The sequence below is a fragment of the Sturnira hondurensis genome, unplaced genomic scaffold (assembly GCF_014824575.4).
Source record: "Sturnira hondurensis isolate 20B ecotype Veracruz unplaced genomic scaffold, ASM1482457v3 Scaffold0020579, whole genome shotgun sequence".
Taxonomy (NCBI): Eukaryota; Metazoa; Chordata; class Mammalia; order Chiroptera; family Phyllostomidae; genus Sturnira; species Sturnira hondurensis.
In genome coordinates, this window is record NW_028093210.1 from 863,841 (window position 1) to 884,479 (window position 20,639).

At 35.5% G+C, this 20,639-nt stretch overlaps 1 protein-coding gene across 1 annotated transcript in view; it reads right to left on the reverse strand.

The window, feature by feature from the left end:
• Nucleotides 1–234: 234 nt before the first annotated feature.
• Nucleotides 235–20,639, reverse strand: part of TECRL (trans-2,3-enoyl-CoA reductase like) — an 83,500-nt gene continuing 63,095 nt past the window's right edge. The window contains exons 9-12 of the mRNA XM_037029888.1: nt 13,737–13,794; nt 1,926–2,011; nt 1,368–1,413; nt 235–517 (exon numbers count right to left, since the gene is read on the reverse strand). Coding sequence (XP_036885783.1) covers nt 390–517; nt 1,368–1,413; nt 1,926–2,011; nt 13,737–13,794 — 318 coding nt within the window. The 3' untranslated portion in view covers nt 235–389. The remainder of the gene's footprint in view (nt 518–1,367; nt 1,414–1,925; nt 2,012–13,736; nt 13,795–20,639) is intronic.

The window sequence follows — 20,639 nt, forward strand, 5'->3', positions numbered from 1 at the left end:
ATAATATTTTGAACAATGAGGGAAAATTAAATTACTATCAAAGCAATGTGTAAAATTCAAGTGATATAAGTTTCACAACTTTTGAAACTATTTACTTTTGATTTCAGATATTTTAATTGTCTTAAGAAAATAGTATGATGAAATAAACATATTTTTCAAAGATCACTCAAATAACATATCGGATGTTACTTTTCATTACTTATATCTTAGAATTTTTGTTTTTATGTGCCTCAAGTTAATTACTCTAAATTTAGATTATTATTTTATAGTTTTACTTAGCAAAATACTGTTGTTTGTGAATTTCTGGAACATAATAGTCAACCATACTTGATCAAGGCTGATTAGTGAAATTATGTTTATTTTTTATATGAGGTAAGGTCATTTATTTTTTACAGTATGAATGGAATCATTGCTGATTTCCTACGCATACAAGAATTGAATTTCTTCAGATAAATCTTATGTTTCTTTTGGGCCCAAAAAGACATCTGGATACTCATCATAAGTGTAAAAATTCCAACTAGAAGAAAAAATAAATAGTTATTTTTTTCTTTCTTCTGTGATGGATATAGCAAGTTATATTAGAAAGAAATATCATATATTACTCTAAAAATATTTCCCAAATGTTTCATAGTTTTCCATCTATTTTATGTACTCATATTCCTTATCTAGCTTATATATGTTCAATCAATACTTATTGCATGGTTTGATGAACACAGAGAGTATATAGCAGAGATCAAAATATATCTACATATTTTTCATCCTGTTGCCCCAAAGTACTTCCAAATAAGGAATCTTTATCTCCGAATTTTTCAATAACTGTTGTCATATGCAGTAATATACCTCTTCACACATACACACAATTGCTATGATCAACCACATTTATTGTGATTCCAAATTTTGTACAATGAAACAAGAATGGATATAATTGGTATAACTGATATCTCTTCTAATACATGTAGTTAATTGAAATCTAGCTTCCTTGCATGTGTTTGTTAAAATGCCAGCATCCAAGTTTATACAATCATGCTCTTAGTCGTCCCTTCACAGACACTCATGGACCCTGGGGAGCTCACACAAATCTGTGCACACACACACACACACACACACGAGACTTTCAGCTTTAGTGCATTATTACCACTGCCTCTGTATAACTAAATTTCCTGGCTCGGATTAGGCCGTGATACATAGAGATACATAGTACATAATGTTCCATTATATTTTAAAACTATGCAGAAATCCAAAGTAAAAATATAATGGAAACACAAAATCCTTTTGCAAACATGACAAACTTCAGAGCTGTAGCAGCATGTGCAGAAATCACTGCTAAAGATGTACTGACTTCCATTGAGCATAAACCCAGGTCTTACCTGGAAGCGTTTGTGTCATGACTGTGAAACTGATCCATGATCCAATCTGTTAGATTAAAACATTAGTTAACATGTATGTGTAAGCTAGCAACTTGTTCATGTGTAACTTTAAGTAGGTAATTCACAACTTAAAACACAGTAGAAAAATGATAGGTCAAAATAGATTTTCCCTAAATTACTTAAGTGTTCAATATGAGTAAATCATAAGCAACTTTACAAAATAGTCATAAGAAAATGGATATTGTTCAAATTTTTTTTTAAATCTCAAAACATCTTAAAACATTTTATGTGAAGATCATAAAATGTTATCTAAATATAGATAAATATGTTATAATTATTATTTTTAGGGAAAATTACAGAAACATTCCAATTTTCTATGTATATGATAAAATCAATATTTATTTATATCTCTGTCTATGCTAGATCTATAGATAAAATTATCATATTTTATTATCATATAAAATCCAGATTTATTATCATGTAATAAATGTAAACACATAAATGAATGCATATATTATACCAAATAAAGTTTAAATATTTACATGCATAATGGCATACCTCATAGGTATAGTTAGGACATGAAACCAGGAAAAACATCCATGTGAAGGGGTTACAGTTTGGACTTGGAAAACAGGCATTAGTTCCTTTTGGAAAAGAGCATAAAATGTCAGTGATGCTACATATTGCACATTTGAATATATATTTGTTATATGATTCTAAATTCCCAAGAACAGCTGTCCACCACATGAAATGCCATCATATATTTACAGAATCTTATTTCACAAATTACTCAGAAGAGAAACATTTTTAAATATTATGACCCTTTGACTCAAATAGAGTAACTGTCACTTTCTGACCATGTCTATAGCTATGTTGCTATAAAATTACAGAAAACATCATGATAATCAATTCTTTAACAATTTAAATAAAGTGATGTATAAAGTTACTTTGAATATTTTAATAGTTGCAGTGGTATTGCATACTGATATTAATAAAAGCGTTGTACCATTTTTATGCCTCTTCCTATTCTCATTTAGTGTCAAAGAAGGTAATTTTTGTTGAGATTATTAAATACCTCAAACTTCCCTTTCTACTAAATTAGCAAAAATCCAATGGGAATTTTATAAGGAGGTCATTTATATGAAAAAATATATAAATATATCTCATAAGAGAATTATAGTGAATATCATTATATTTAATATTCAAAAATACCATCCAAATTATTTCTTCTTAGCAATCAGAATTGTTATTCACAGCTTTCATTATGCTTAGCATATTTTCACTTGATTTTTGTTAGTTATTATTCACCTTTCAATTTTTTTCAGGAAACATTTTAGATAACAAATTTATAATGATTTCAAATTGAACTTTGAGCTGTGACATTTGTAAAAGTAAATGTGGATTTTAACATTATAGTTTATTCTCTACGAAGATTTAATCAGATGGACACATAAACTAATCTCTTTCATTATAATTCTACAGTCATAATGAAATGTCAGTATGTATTCAAAATTATAACTATTGTTGAATATCAATGTAAAAATATAGGTTCTATACAAATTTCATGTACTGCTCATTTCAAGATAAGGATAAATATGTATGCCATTTAGTATTACAGATTCTCTTGGTAACATTTATACAAACAACTTTTTGTGGTGCCCATATAACCATCAATAAAATATAATAGAGACAAATATTTACGTTATAGCAACTGAATTTCAGAGGTGGAAAATGCATACAAGCTAATTTGGTTGAGAGCCTCTACTTTATGACTGATCAGCTTCTGGAGGTAGGACATGGTCAGGGGTCCACAAATACAAACTTCTTTCTGATACAGTTTACAGGTTAAAAAAACAATATGTGTTGTGGTGCACAGATGTGTATGTATACAGATATTGTCTTAAGTGTACATAGTTGCTGTTGATTGTAATTAGAGATAAGATTAGGTATTACTAACTCAGTTTATTCCCATTATATGTTCTCTCAACATTTACTTACTATTTATAATGGAGCTTCTATTAAACAAAAGTCTGAAGACTTTTTTACATTACAATGCTTCACCACCTAAAATTTTTCATCTTAAATGGCTTATTCCACCACTTCAAGAAGTGCTGCCGATGGTCCCCACTCAACTCTCGGCACCTCCTATGAAGGTGATGTGGTTGAAGGGAACCACCTCACTCAAGGTTTCACTCACTTTTTTGTTTAGTCTTAATCCAATATTTGATCAATATGGAAAATTGATGTTTTGATTCAGTACAGTATTGTTATTTCCTCCCAACTCTATAATTTTCTGTGGGTGAGTGAGACTCTCATTGATCCTGCATTTCTTTTAATTTCCTGTCTGAACATAGTTTATTTTTTTTTTGCATACCAAAAAAAAAATCACTCCTTAACAGACCTCCTCACTGCTAATCACTATCTCATTGTCCCAAGAAACTAAACCTATAGTGGTTGGCACCGGGAGTGGCCCAAAAAGAAGATGCTGGAATGATATTCTAGAGTTGAATGACTTAGGAGCTTGCAACCGGTACCCACCCCATTACAGATGGTTGGTCCAGTACAGATAACTGCTGGTTTGAGGTAGCTGTACAAGTATAAAATCATGTACCAGTGGTATCCTGGTGTGTTACTCTGTTGGAAGGGAATGCTTTATTTGGTCCAATGGAATTAAGTGGGGGTTACTAACATTGTTCTTGACAAAGGTACCTAAAACTGAAACTGATAATTGATGATTAAAAGCCAATTGTAAAAACTAGAGGATCTCCTTGGCACCATACAAAGAAGCCCTAATTTTCTGAAGTGAGGTAAAGACTGAGAAAGTTGAAGACTGGGTATTCGCAAGAATAGTCAAGATCGAAGAATATACACCACCAATCTGAAGCAGGTCTGTTAAGCCAAGGTTACCTTCACAAAAAAAATATAATAGATGGATTTTTCCTAACTCCTTAAAGCTAAGAAGTGGTCCACCCCTCCCTGTTAAAAGTTAGCACACGTCTTGCTGGAAGGTAATAGAGAGGCTAACATGTTGCAAGGACATTCCCTTAGGATTTTTCCATGCTCCCATTAAACCCATGCTATAGCTAGGACTGTATCTACATATAACCTACCTGAGACTGTTCTGGGCCTGATTTTTTAAAAAAGGATTATTTCCCAGTGGAGTTGCAGGACCCAGCAAGCATGAACAAGCAAATTACAGGAGAATGTATATATGATTGGATTTTGAGGGTCCTTAATAAGAAGACAAAATATAAAATTAGATAAGGCTACGTTTATTTTTTTAGAGCACTCCCATGGAACATAGGAACCTGCTAAGATGGTACACACCAACATGCACCTGGAACCATAAACAAAGCAATAGTCTCCACTATGAGAGGAAGAAATGTTATAATTCCTATGGCAAGCAGAGAAAGAAGGTATTAAATGGCTGAGAAATGTAAGGATATTAAGTAGATAGTTTATATAAGGCTGAAATTGAAATGACCCTTTTCATGGGAAGGACTTTTTTTTCCTCTTCATGCTCTATATTCTCATATTTTCCCATTCCATGGAAGAACCTGAAATATGCATCATTTTCCACAACTATAAAACACATGTTAATGTAAAGATACCACAATCACTAAGATTAGAGTTAGCTTACTGTGGTTCCACTCTGATAGAAAGTGATGTCATCTTAGAACTGGGAGGAGCTGTAGTGCTGGGGTGAAAGGACTTTTCCACCTCTCCCAGATAAAACCCATTCTAGTTTTAGCACTTTATTATCATAAACTAGAATGATTGGCAAGCTCAGAAGAAGCTTGGTCAACAGAAAGCTGCGGCTGGTTAAAAGAACACAAGGTACCTGGTGGATAGATCGATGCATTTGTGACAGTACTATGTCTGAATTCAGACAAAGAAAGTTAATTAGAGGTTATTAGTCAAGAAACTCGGGGCAGCTGGCTCAATATAAAATAAAAAAACAACTATTAGTTTCCCAGTTTTTAGATTTGAGCCAGTTGTAAGACATTAAAATCACTGATGGACAGTCAGTGTGGGACCCCAGGAAAAAACACTCTACAACATGAAAGGCAGCATAGATGATGATTGTCACTAAAATAACTTCAATAAATGTCTATGGCCATTTGTTTGGGACACCATGCACTAGTGAAAGTGGTTATGGTGCATTGCAAGGACTATCAGACGCAGTGTGCCTTCTAGGTCCAAAGTGATCATTTCCTCAGATACAAAAGGAATATTTGGACTATGCTGTTGAGAACCACCCTGCCTGGTTTCAGGAGCTGTAACCCCTGCTCCCCATGGCTAAGGCTGAGTGAGTGACCTTTGGACCATAAGCCACTAAGGAGACAAAGATTATCTCCCTGGCAGGAGTGCTGCTTCTGCTTTTTTTACTTCATCCATAACTGGCCCCCAATGCTTGGTCAGTTAGCCAACGATGGGTAAGATTCCTAAAGGGAGGATCGACCTAAGACAGGCATGATCACGTAGAGGCCCCAGGGAGGGACTTGGGGAGGCTACAGCAAAAGGAGATGATGGACCCTCCCCCACCACCAGCTTTGACAAAGCTCGAGTCTTCATTCTGTCTGCAAGAAGTTTCCTAATCTCTTGTCTGCCTTACTTCCCTGCCTGACTTAAGCCTGAAACAATGACAGAGGGCAGTGCAGCTCTGTGCTAGAAAGGGCAGGCTCCTTGGGTGATCAAGCCTAAGAAAGAATATATAAAATCCTGTGAAACCCGCTTTGTTAAGAATGCTCTCAATTAAATAACAAGGGTCCGAGCAGGAAATGAGTTTGTTTCTCAAAGTTTTATAGCTCTTTAGCTAACAGACCCTGACTCAGAGTAAGCCCTCATAGTTCTTTGTATGCTATTGTTTGATGCTTACTGCCTGATAATGATTAGTGAATTTACCTGTATTCCTGTGCAAATTGAAACCCAATAAAAACCCATCAAGGCAAGATTTGATGTGCTCCCCCCTCAAGAGAGTAGCCTGCCACCCCTTTTCTTCCACAGGACTCAGTAGTCCCTGTGAATTTGTCTCACATCTCATCCATAATGCCTCAGACACTGTGGGCCAGTGTCCGCATCACTATACATACTTTGTAGTTTGGACAACTTCTACATTGTTTTCTTGAACTTTGGGCTAAAGACTGTTGCAGTGAGAAGAGCCAAGTGGAAACCTACGAAATTGCACCCATTCTTCTATAAACATAAAAAAAAATATTGCATCCCAGGGCATATTAGTGCTATCCTTAAGATATGAGTTATGCTTGAGCAATGCTTTCCTTTTTATCGCCATTTAATTAACTTTTATAGGCCCCAACAAAAGCAAAATGAATTTTAGAGCATGACAGTGAAGTATCATGAATTTGGTCAAACATTGTTCACCATTGCAATTGATCACCAGAAGCAGCATCTTTGCTAGAACAGATTGACCCAAGTTTGAATAGATGGATATAACCCCAGAGTTGACATTTTTCCCATTTTTATTAAAAGAGGATCAGAATAGTTTTCTTTTTATGCAAAATTATAGACTTTCATGTTTTCTAGGACCATATTAATACTTCTTTCTTCTGTCATAGCTCAAGGGGATCCAGACTCATTGGACATTTCACTGAAAATCACATTCTTGCACTATGTCAGCAACGTTATTCTATACTATTCATACTGCATGAGTTAGAAATGGCTAGCATGTGGGAGGCCTTATTAGGATGTGTGGTGTACAGGAGGTGGAGGAAGAGAATAAACCCTACAAAATTCTAACGGCCCTCAGTAAAACGTTTTAAGACCAGATTATTGTGGGGCACCACTTGAAAAATCAGAGGAAATATACTACAATTTGCACTTCCCACCATGAAAGAAGCAAAATTATTTTTGGCCTCTTCCATTAGGGAGGTATTATATTAAATGTCAGGAAACTCTGCTCTGAACCATATACCATGTAGCACAAAGAGCTACAATAGTTTAGCAGTGTTCGAAGCAGAAAATTGCAGCAAGCTCAAATTTTAGCTCAAGGACTCCTGCACTTGGGTAGATTCTCTGTGTTAAACAACAATAGTGGGAAAAGATAATATGTGTAACCCTGGTATTCTGGAGCAAGGCCGTACAATTTTTAGTGGAGAATCATAGTTATTTGAAACAATAGTCCTGGGATGCTGCTGAATCCTGGGAAAGATTCAGATACTACTCTAGGAACACCAATGACCACGTGGTGCTGCCTGCATCGTAAGCTAAGGTCTGCTAGACATGCCAAGTCAGAGGTTGGGTGAGACCAGCAATAGTGCATTGTAAGGTAGAAAAGGAATAATCAGAGTGAAATATAAATAGAACAATAGGATACAAGCAAGCTGCATTGGCATGAATTCTAGACAACCATATTAACTATCAATGTTGAACCCTTTTAACTCACACATTTGGCCACTGTAGGTATACCGCAAACCCAGCTGAAAAAGGAGGAAGAGCCTGAGCTTAGTGCAAGAATGTGTTGGCTGATACGTGGTATAAACCAAAAAAATGCATGACAGATACATATAGTTATATTCAACTGTCACTTTAAAAGGCAATAGTGAGGGGGGTAGGATTTTTCAAATGGGCAGAGTTTCTAGAGTTGAAAGAGATATATTCACAGCCTATGATATACACAGAAACATGTGCTGTATCAACTGAACAAACAAATCAGGAATGTCCATGAATATAAGTGTGGATATGGAGTTTGAAGATCTTTGTATGAGAAGTTAATGCCCAACAAGAAGCATCTATAATAAAAGAGACAATACACAGCAGGTAGAAAAGATAAGTCAGCCAGGCAATGCCAGCCAGCCTCTGTCATGGACCACCCCTGTGCTGGCACATGGGTGCTTGAGTGGAGTGTGACAGCAAGGATGGAAGCGGTGCTTGGGCTCCATAGCATGGGCACCCTCTTACCAGGGCAGATTTAGCTACTACTGCTTCTGAATGTTCAAACTGCTAGCAACAAAAACAACAGTAACACCATATTAAGCCATCATTGCTTTTGGAGAATATAAGTAGATTATTTATTGAATTGAATTTATTGTAAAAGGGAGCAGCAATTCATACTTCAGGAAAAGATGCAGAGTTTGTTATTTTGGGTGGGGGGGCAGTTCTGAATCGGTCTTATTATCTGAGAGCTTGCACAGTATTTGAACAATTAACATATACCCTTCATAACATACTGTTAGTTTTAGAGATCCACTTTCAAGAAGGAGGTATAAGAATAGGTCCACAACCATGAAAACTTCTAATGTGAAATCCAATATTATTAAGAAATTGCTAACCTGATGTTTAGCTAACCTGCTGGATTTGAGGGAATGTTCTGTTAAAGTCACTGCTGAAATGCTGTCTTAGAGGCAATGTATATCTTTAAATCAATAATAAACCATAGCTTTGAGTTGAGTGGGGATCTTCCTGTGACCCATGACAAAATATTACCCATTTGTGAAGAAGGGTTCAAATCTGAAGGCTCTGGAGTTGTGAGGATAAAAGAACTATTGTTGAAAAGGTAAGAGACCCTGATCCTTAAGAGGAGATAAGGAGCGTATGCTTTGCCTCTAGTACCTGGACATTCTTAGCACTCTGTTGGCCCATGAGCAAGGACCACATCTTTACCCTGATAAGAACATGGAGACAGAATTTTAGATACAAGATGATGATCTACATCATGGTAACAGATAATTCCTGAGAGGTTAAATATGTCAAGTGAAATCAAAGAATCTCTTGGAGTATATGGAGAAGGAAATGGTGCAAATTAGCTGTTATATCAAGAACATGTGGAGTGGTAAAGGCTGTGTAATTTCCCACTAAAATGGTTCCTTTAATTTTCTACCAATAGAAAAGTCCACTGGTTGCTCTTGGAAAGTATACAGAGAAGTGAATCTGTGAAGTAGAAGAGGGGATTGTGAAGGATGCTGTGATTTGCTGCCAACAGAAATGATGAATTTATTCCAAAATTGCCAAGGGTGCTGCTGTAAGAAAACTTTCAACTGTCTGAGACTCTGAGAGGATGGTCTTAATTAAAGAGAGCTGCCTTATCCAACACCATTCACCCGTCTGAGAGAGACCCCAATTCAGTTTACCTTTCCTATTGTCATTCCAACTTTGGAAAACTCTAAAGGCTTTTCCTCGCCTTTAGATATTGTTAGGTAGTGTCAGATACTATTACTGGTAGATAGTGTGTCTGGAGTGCTGGTGGGTCTCCCCCATTGGCCAAGATGGTGCAGCAGAGGGAGGTTCTTATGCTGAACACACAGAAAGCTAGACATATCAACAGATCGGGCCTGAGTACAAAAACCTAGCCAGATAACTGGATAGAGAAAAAAGCCCTCCCACCCCACCTTATCCACTGGTACCAATCAGTACCAGATTGGGAGTGGGACTAGGGGAAAGGCAGACACATACACACCAAAGAAGTCAAAATGGCACACGGGGAGGTGCTGGACCAACGAGGCCTATCAGTTTAGTCTGGGAAAGAGAGGGGTTGGTGGGGGTGGACCCACCCCAAAGTGCATGAAAATTTGGAAAGCTGATTGGTCATGTGGAGAAAGCAGCTGTTTCTTCTCATACCCAAGCTAATATGGACCCAGGGAAACAAAAGCACATGGGCTCATGTCTCACTCATGCTTGTGACCTGAACATGCATGGCACATTCTCCAGTTCTCTCCACGGGCCACTTGGCCTTAGCAGCCATGTGGCCCATGGCTTCTAGTGAGGAGTCTTTCTGTCTCTCTTGCCCACCTGGGGGTGAACTCACTGGTATATTCAGGTTCTTTCCTAGTAGTAGGGGACTCAAGAGTTGGACAATTTTAGTTTAAGGTAAATAGTTATAAGGCTAGTAAATAATGCATATGTTAAAGCTTTGTTTCAGAAACTATAGATAAGGCCCATCCTGGCTCCTGGGAGAGGCAGCTGTTCTCCTGGGGCACTGCTGAAGACCACCCACTGGGGATAAGTGGAGGCATTGGGGCCATTGTGTTCTAGGAGGACACAGACGACCACCAGCCCCTAGGAAGAACTAACTGCCCAGGGAAACAATACTGCAGGGTTTTTTTTTTTAAAGTTAATTTTCCCTGATTTTCAAAACCCTTCACCACACTTTGTTCTCTGTTATAAAAGTGCTGGCTTAGAGGGAAATGTAAGATGGTCCATGAGGCTACAAATCTGCTGTTTTCTCAAACTGTGGGCCATCTGAATAAAGCACCTGTAAAGATTCAATCCTAGTCTCCGCTGATTGGGTTTGGTATGTGACAGGCAGCCTGAACACTGGTGTCTTTTCCGGGTTTCACTAGGTACATGAGAACTTGCAGCCCTAGCAGCCACGTGGCCCAGGGTCCTGCAGGCTCCTCAGTCAAGCTCCAGGAGGGATTCTGAAATGAACAGCAGCCAGGAACAAGCTCAGCTACCTAGATGGGGACTATGATGGCTTAGCAGCTGCCTATGGACTCCAAAGGATTGTACTTCAAACTGTAGCAGTAACTCTGCACACTGGCTTTTATCCTGGTTTGCAGAGTAGAAGGGCTTTGAGATGGGAGTTCATCATTCTCCCAGATCAAACAGCACCTGAAAAAAATCTCTCTTGTTTTGCACAAGCATCTGTCCCACGAATTTGATTTTTGCGGCAAAAAGAAGTTGAAAACCCAATTATTTGTTTGGTTACAATGTCTCTACAAAGTGACTGAAGCCCCATTTGAGACAGCATCACATCTGCCACTAGAAAACATGCCTTTCTTTTTTCATACCTTTTAAAATGCTTTTTAAATTTTATCCTGTATCGCTCTGTGTGTCCTAAGAACGCATTTTAACACCTTGTTTAAACATGCAATATGAAATGGTTCCCCTACCATAATTTATGCCTAAAGCAAATGTGAGACAGATGTTAATCCAAACTTCAATTAATATGTAAGTGGGGAAATAACAACCTAACAGCAGCAGAGACTAATGTGGAGCTGACAAGGTACTGATACTTGTATAAGGATTTTATGTAAGGGAAAATAATATATTGAATGTGTAGGTATCTAGAATTCATCAGAAGATGAGAGTATATTTTTAGAAGATATCTGAGACCTGATTCATCAGAACACTGGGTATGGAAATTCAAATGAAATGGTCTGACATAGTGAGGACAGATGCTTTGCTTAGAAGGCACTGCTCTGAGGAGAGGAAACAGTAGTCCAAGGATCCAGCTCAGATGGGGAAGGCATTGGCGGAGGCTTGCAGGGTGAGGAAAGAAGGACACACTTCTAGGAATTAAGGGATTAAAACACAAAAGAATATGTAGAGAATCAAAAGACACAATGAAATCTTCATTTTTTCCAGAGCACACCTTACTCTTTAGACACTTCACTTCAATCATCCCGTTTATAAAAACAATTGCTATTTCCTTTCAAGGATGATCTATGGACTTAAAAATGAACATAACTTAATCAGTATTCATTGAAAGCTCCTATGTGAATAAAATAGAATAGGAGAAACTTCATTTTCTTCCTGCTAAAAAATAACTTCACAAAGAGAAGATAGATACAATTTTTAACAGAATACACATAGCCAGAAGCATTTGCAGAATACCAAAGAATATAACCATTAAGAAATCCTAAAACTCAAAATATGTATGAACAAAAGAGCAAGGGGAAAAAGGAGTGGATTGTGCAAAAAATGTAGAAAAAAGCCATCTGAGTAATTTTGAACATATTTAACTTTGCCTAAGGATGGAATGTTCAGTAGAATATAGGCTATTCAGTAGATGAACAAAATTAACCAATAATAAGAATAAACTGAAGATAAAAATAGAAAGTGATAAATACATAAGATATGAGGAAAATATAATATAACATACTTTTAACTCTATACCTCCACAGTCCACAATGTAACAAAATGAACTTTAAATCTATAGTCTAAGAAAACCTTCTAGAACTAAATTTCTAAAAATCCACAAAACAACCTAGTAGATAATTACAACATGTCCTTGGAAAAAATTGTGGTGGAATTATCAATTCTAATACATACCCTACACAATTAATAAACTTCAGTAGTAAAGAAAAAGTCTTCTGAATTCTTCAGGAAAAAAAGTCAATTAAGAAAGCAGAGAAGATTAGATTGACATCTGATTTCTCAAGATCAACATGGATACTGGATATGGTTAAGACACATATATCAAGTATTTTTTCAGGAATAATTTCTAAGTCACATTTGATTTTTAAAACATAATGACTTAAATTTTTATATTTAAATAATGACACCATGTTCCAGATAGATGGAGAAATTTGAGCAAGGTCATATTGTTAAAGGGTCACAGTCAAGACTAAAATGTGTGACATTTAGAAATTTGTCAATGTTAGCAATTTTATAGGATTGTACTGTGCTTCGTTCCAACATAAAAAAAAATAGACCGTTAGTTTTTCATGTGGGTTTCATCATACATATCCAAAGACAATTCAGTAGATCTATTAATTTGAATCAGATAAAAATGACATTCAATCTCTTATAAAATGTAGGCTTTACTTTTATACAAATGCAAACAAGCCACAATAGCACTTTGTACAAATGCAAAGAACAAACAACAAACTAAGAAGCTATTCAGATTATGCAATGAGTGCAACATAAGTAAAAATATGGCACAAACACTTCAAAGACAGTTGAGAATTTGTAGAAAGTGATTCATATTCAGGCCTGGCTATAAGGCCTGCAGAGAGTAGAACACCTGATAATGGTGAATGCGTATGGGCTGCCAATCAGTGCAGATCAGTGACTCACAGTGTTAGAACTAGAAGCTGATCTGGGGATTCCAAAACTTAATGTGTCCAAGATTTTGATGCAGAAGCCTGGGATGAAACATGTCATGGCAAAATTCACGCCACAATTCGGGGAAATACAATGGGGCAGCTGATAGTGATTCCAACAAAAAAATTTTGCAATGTTTTTACACAGTGAAAGAGACCCTGGGAGAACTGCATGAGGTCACAAGAGCCCACTTTGAAGGGAACGGAGGAGTCACTGTATAATATTTCTTGCATTTTGTATCTTCTTCAATAAATGTCTCTATTTTTCATATTGCATGGTTGGATACTTTCTGAAGAAGCCTGGTACAGTACAATGTGATACCCTGATAATTCTAATAAATTGTTATCATGTAAACTTATCCCCACACTACTGAATATATTCCTCTTTTCCTTTATACCTCATCCCTCCCTACTGGTTACCATCCCTTGGTTGCTGTTTTTGTGAGTCTGTTTTTGTTTTGCTTACTTGTGTTTTAAATTCCACATATAAGCAAAACTATATAGTATTTGTATTTTTATTTAAGACTATTAAAAATAATTATTATTATAGTTCACCCTAGAGAAGATTAAAACAAAAAGGACTTACCTGTGTGACTGGGATGAGCCAATACTACATTGATGAAATGATTTCCAGCTTCACAAATCTGCAAAACATTTTATTTTTTAGTGTGATATACCTGTGCCTGTTAAAAGTGTTTCTGGTAGATATATAACTATCCATGTAACATACTAATCCAAAAGATTCAATAGATACGTTATTGCTGTAATTATAAAGAGAGAACGTTTTGCATCCTAACAACAAAAGAAGTTGTTCGTGGGCATATACAGAACCAAAAAAATGTCACATTGACTCAGAAATTCTGAGGACATTATTTACCCTGTTTGATAACTAGGTTCAAATTGGTTGATGAATCCAGCCCTGCTGATTATCTGGTTTGTATTTTTATGGGGTACCTTTTTATATCATGAAGAGACAAGTCATGGTGCTGATCATAAACTTGATATAGTTGTGCATATTCTGCGTTTATTAACACAGTAAGAACCTTTCTCCTTCAAGGTTGGTAATTTGATTCTCAGCTGGTGTCAGCTCAGCCTACACACTCCTTTGCAGGCTGCACAGTCCCACACAGACACTGGCTGCACGTGTCTGTTTTCAGACTCTTTGCTCACGTCCATCTACTAGTCGTCCTTGTTAGTAGGTGATTGTGACCCCCCAGGCCTCACCAAGGTCTCCCAGGACTAAAGTTCCAAAAGTGAAACATACATCCTTGGAACATAACCCCTTTTCTTTGGCTGTCATATACATCTTATCCTATTTAACATACTCATGTATATACTATGTATATACTCAACACATAAATACTCTGTTTTTAAAAATGAATTGTGTTATCCAAAATTTTTATTGTGTGTAGTCATTCAATTTTCACTATACTCTTTAATTCAGGGCCTTTTTAAAAATATATATATTTTATTGGCCCTGTCTGGTGTAGCTCAGTGGATTGAACATGGGCCTGAGAACCAAAAGATCGCGGTTCAATTCCCAGTTAGGGAACATGCCTGGGTTGCGGGCCAGTTCCCAGCAGGGGACACATGAGTGGCAATCGTACATTGATATTTCTCTCCCTCTCTCTCTCCCTTCCCCTCTAAAGATAAATAAATAAAATCCTTAAATAAATAAACAAAAATAAATCTTAAAAAATATATATATGTATTTTATTGATTATGCAATTACAGTTGTCCCATTCTCCCCTTCACTCCCCTCCACCCTGCTCACCCCTCCCCCACCATTGCCCCCTTTTCGTTCATGTCCATGTGTCACAAGTTCTTTAGAGTCTGTATTTTCCATAGTATTCCTGCCCTCCCCCTGTCTATTTTCTACCTACCATCTATGCTACTTATTCTCTGTACATTCTCCCCCCTTCTCCTCCTCCCACTCCCCTGTTGCTAACCCTCCATGTGATCTCCAGTTCTATGGTTCTACTCCCGATCTAGTTGTTCTCTTAGTTTGCTTTTGTTTTAGGTGTGGTTGTTAATAACTGTGAGTTTGCTGTCCTTTCACTATTCATATTTTTTATCTTCTTTTTCTCAGATAAGTCCCTTTAACATTTCATATAATAAGGGCTTGGTGATGATGAACTCCTTTAATGTTGTTAGTCTCTTAGCATAGAACTGATTTCATTCTTTTTTGTTTCAGCATTTTGGTATGCATTTATTCACAAATAACATTATTCCTATAACTATAGAAGATACTCCTACTTTCTTCTTATTACAAGGCAAAGCTAAATTTTGAATTTTTAGACAATGATTTCATAGTTGAAATCATTTATGTGTTAGTTCAGTTAGGAGCGTGGGCTTTGGTTGGATAGATGTGTTAGAATGCAGCATCTTTCACTTACCCTTCAAGTGACTTAGATATTTAAAATTTAATTTCTTCATCTGAATGCTAATATAAATTTTTGTCTCACAGGTATTAAATGATGACTAAATAGAATCAAATACTGTCACAAACTGTTCAATAAAATTATCATGATATTTTTAGTTAACAATATTATCAATAGAAACTTCTTCAGGAAATGAGTCTACATTCATCTCACTCCTCTAAATTTCTGTCTCACACATCATCCACACTACTAACACTTAATTGCCAAATTAATTATTATATGTTTGGTTCTCATATCTGTTGCTAATCTCTCAGTCCAGACACTCACTCTGTCATATGTATTTTCATCACTCACAGTACCACTCCAAAAACGTGACCTATGATTAAAATATTTATTAATAAGAAATTAACATATTGAATATTTCAGAACAAATTACATATTATAAAATATGTTTTTCTTCTGGCAAGATACATTTGTTTTATTATTATTAATATTTTATGTTCATTCAACCATCAAAGTATTTTTTCTTTCTACTTATCACAATGGAACTAAGTGATAAAACAGGAATCTTCTACTTAAAGTGTGAGCCTTGAATAATATAGCATTTTTGTTTCAGTTAGTCCAGTAGTGTAGCCTCACTAATGTCATAATTTATGTTAGGTGTTTTTCCCCAGCCCAATCAGTAGTCATAGTGATGAAATCCTTTATATACATACATTTATTTCCTGGTACGGGGAGAAAAAAACCCGCCAACTATAGTTATATGCTTAGAGATACTTAGTTTATCAGCAACTTAACAACTCCCTTATTGATTTTTAAGAGCAATTGTGAATTTTTGTAATTTTCATCTTAAGAATAACCTTTAAAATTCTGGGGAATAAGTGAGTCCAACACAGTCTGCAATACTACTTGACCTAGATTAGAAGTGGTTGATATAATTTCCTTTTGGTGTAGGGCTCAGTCAGATGAGAAAATTCAGTTCCTGCTGCAAGCTTAGTATATGGTTCTAACTCTGATTAAAATTACAGGGGCACATTAAATGTGAAACAATATTTCTTGGAATGATTGACACATTTCTCCTGAGTCAATTCTTACTAAAATTAGATGTATTCACTTGGCATATTATATGTTACAAAACAATTTAATAAATTAAGTTTGGAGGCATTTCCTAGCATAAAGTTTGTTTTTACATAACTTAAATTTTAAATTATTTTAAATAACACATTCAGGTGCTACCTACTCTAAAATATAGCCCTGGCTGGTGTAGTTCAGTGGATTGAGCACAGGCCTGAGAACTAAGGGATCACGGTTCGATACCCAGTCAGGGCACATGCCTGGGTTGCAGGCCAGTTCCCGGCAGGGGACTCGCGAGAGGCAACCATACATTGATATTTCTCTCCCTCTCTCCTTCCCTTCTCCTCTAAAGGTAAATGAATAAAATCTTTAAAAAAGAAAAAAGTTTAAAATATGTATAGCCCCTATGTAATAAACGGGTAGATTGTAGCTACTAAGAATACAGGAATGTAAGAAAAACACTAAGGAAGCATGTCTGCATTTGTTAAGACAGAAATGATATTACAATATTATACACAAGAGCCATTTTCTGCATTATAGTAGTAGAACAAATTAACTTGATTTTAATTTGTTTTGCTCATATACAAATAAGCAATTTCTGACTATTGCATTTTTCCCTAAAAATACAATGTGATAAAAACAGAGTTTATATTTTATAAATACATCAAGGTCAGAAAAGCAACCTGGGGCCCTGGCTGGTGTAGCTCAGTGGATTGAGCACAGGCCTGCGAACCAGAGTATCACAGTTCGATTCCCAGTCAGGGCACATGCCTGGGTTGCAGGCCAGGTTCCAGCAGGGGACCCATGAGAGGCAACCATACATTGATATTTCTCTCCCCCTCACCTTCCCTTCCCCTCTAAAGATAAATAAATAAAATATTTTAAAAAATAAAAAACGAAAAGCAACCTGGGGACATTGTCAGAACTGCCTTCGTTGTAAAGAACAGTTTAGGCTTTAAAGTCTCTAAGTGTCTGTCGCACAGCAATGGGACAACTGAACTGTGCACTGAATGGAGTAAATTTTCTGGTGTTTGGGATTGTTTTAACCACAATTAAAAAATAATAAAGTTGCTAAAGATGTGTTTTGAATGACAGTAAACTTTAAAATAACAATTAATGTAAATTTAAATAGTCTTTACGTTTGGATGCATATGACAGCTTAAAGAAAACAAAATAATTTCATTTGTGCTTATTTCACTTAATTTTTATTGAGTACTTTGACTACTTGTCACTTTGCACTAGCATTTGTTTGAACGATTACAGGGTGTTAAGGATTCAGTAGTCCATTCTGTATTCTTCAAAAGAATCATTATATGGATAAATATAAAATTGTCAGCTAATATAATTGAAAAATCACAATGTTTACACATGAATATCACCTTTTTCTTAAATGGTTTCATTTAGAAAGTAAACAAAAATACTTTTACTTTTTTCACCCCCCCGTGTCTCTGACATTTCAATTTTACTTTTAATCAGTAACACTAAGTATTTAACAAAATACAGTGTCAATTTAATAGTCCACAAAGGATGTGATTAAAATATTAGAAGTGATGTATCACCTCTCACATTATACTCCACATTTTTCTTCTGAAAATATCCACCATTACATCTCAATGTCCCTAGACTGGAAATATGATTAGATCAGAATACATGGAATTCCATCATGAAAGAGGCTTTTTGTTTACTACCTTGTCAGTTGCATGCTGCTTTGCGGACAAAAAATACCAAGTACCAATGATCAAATCTGACCAAAACAAGGGAATAGATGGAGGCTTACTGCAGAGATCCACTTTTATATAATTTGTATAGTATTCTTCCTCCCAAACTTCATCAAGTTAAACTTTCTCTACTTTAAATAAGTAAAAGTGATGTTTTCACTTTTACTTAAAATCCCAACAGCCTAATACAAAATCTGTAGACATCAAGTAGTAGGCTCTGTCATTCTATCTTAGTAAAATCATCTGAGTTTTCACAGCAATAACAAATAACCTTTATGATCTTATGATATACAGAGGTGGGTAAAAGTAGGTTTACAGTTTTATGTGACACAGTTTGTTCTTATATTATTATTTACTAATTATTGTAATATTTATTATTATTAACCTATTTTGCTCACTTCTGTATTTACAGAAATGAAAATAATCTGCTTTATTTCTGTACATATCTGTTCCCATCACAGTTTTATATGTATTACTATTAGTATTATTGTTGGTTTTGGCAAAGCTAATATCTTATAATTTTGTCATTTGAGCAATGTGATAGTCTTTTTATTAATATATTTAAAATATAGAATCAGTAAGGAAGTGGAGTGCAGGATGTGTGGAGGAGAGCAAGGGAGAAAAATTGGGACAACTGTAATAGCATAAAATAAAATATTTAACATAAATATTTTATTTAAATAAATATTTAAAATAAATAATGAAAATATTTAATAAAATAAAATATTATTATTCAATAATAATAAAAACATAAAATGTAGAATCTGCTAAACTGTTTCTAACTCTCATAATCTGGTTTGTTTTGAATTTAGTTATTTTTTATTTTCTCTATAATAATATTAATGATAATTATAACGTCATATTCCCATAGACTGAGGCTATTTAATAATATAGGCTAATATTATACAACCTTAGCATTCGTAAGTCTTAAAACTTATGATGATTTACATAACTATGTTAATAAAATTACAGAACTTTATTCTAATTCCTGATATCTACTAATTTATATACATTTATATATCTACCCATTTATATACAATTCTATTAAAATAATTTTAAAAACATACGTTGTGTTGCAGAAGAAATGTCTTTGAATGCTAACTAAAGGTTTAACAGAAAATATACATGCTAACCAATACATCATTTTCATTAAGACTTTATTTTTTAGATTAGTTTAAAGCTTACAGTAAAATGAGGGAGAGGTACAGAGATTCCCAACATACCCCCTGCTGCCACACATGTATAGCCTCGCCATCATCAACATTGCCCACAGGAGTGACATATGTGTTCTAACGAAGTACCGACGCGGACACAACACTGACATCCAGAGTCCACAACATGCGTTATGGTTCACACTTGGTGGTGTAAATTCCAAGGGTTTGGATAAATGTCTGATGAGTATCCACCATTATGGTTGTATAGTAATTCCACTGCTCTGAAAATCCCCTTTCATCTCTAATCTCTAGTCCCCTCTCCCCTGGCAATCACTGATCATTTTTCTGAGTTTCCATAATGTGATTTACTTGGAATCACAGAGCATGTAGCATTTTTCACAATGGTGTATTTTGCTTATCAATACATTTTAGGTTTTTCCACGTCTTTTTAATTTTATTTTTAAATTACAATTTGTATTCAATACTTGGATGGGTTTCAGGTGTGCAGCACCGTGCTTAGGCAATCACATACTTTCATCCCCTCAGTATTTCCAGTACCCACCCGGCACCATGCACAGTTTTTACGACATTATTGACTATCTTCCCCATGGTGCACTTTTCATTCTCATCTTGTCATGGCTTGATAGCTCATTATTCTTTACACTAAATGTTATTGAATTGCCCAACATACGGCAATTTATTTATTTTTTCACCTACTGAGAGAACACCCTAGCTACTTCCAAGGTTTGGCAATTTTATGAATAACGTTTCTGTAAATATCCTTATGCAGGGTTTTGTATAGATACAAGTTTTTAACTAATTTGACTAAATACCAAGGTACATGATTACTGAATCATAATGGTAAGAGTATAGTTAGTTTTGCAAAACAGCTATATCACTTTTTCCAAGTACTGGCTGTACTGTCTCGGTTGCATTCGCATTAGCAATGAGTTAGAGTTCTTAATCCTCCACATTTTCTCGAGCATTTCATGTCAGTGCTCTGGATTTTGTCATTCTAATAGGCATATGGTGGTATCTCATTGTTTTAGTTTGTATTAATCTAATGACAGAAAATGCAAAACATATTTTGATATATTCTTTTGTCCTATGTGTATCTGTGTGATAAAGTCTTGGCTCATCTTTTAATTCAGTCGTTTGTCAT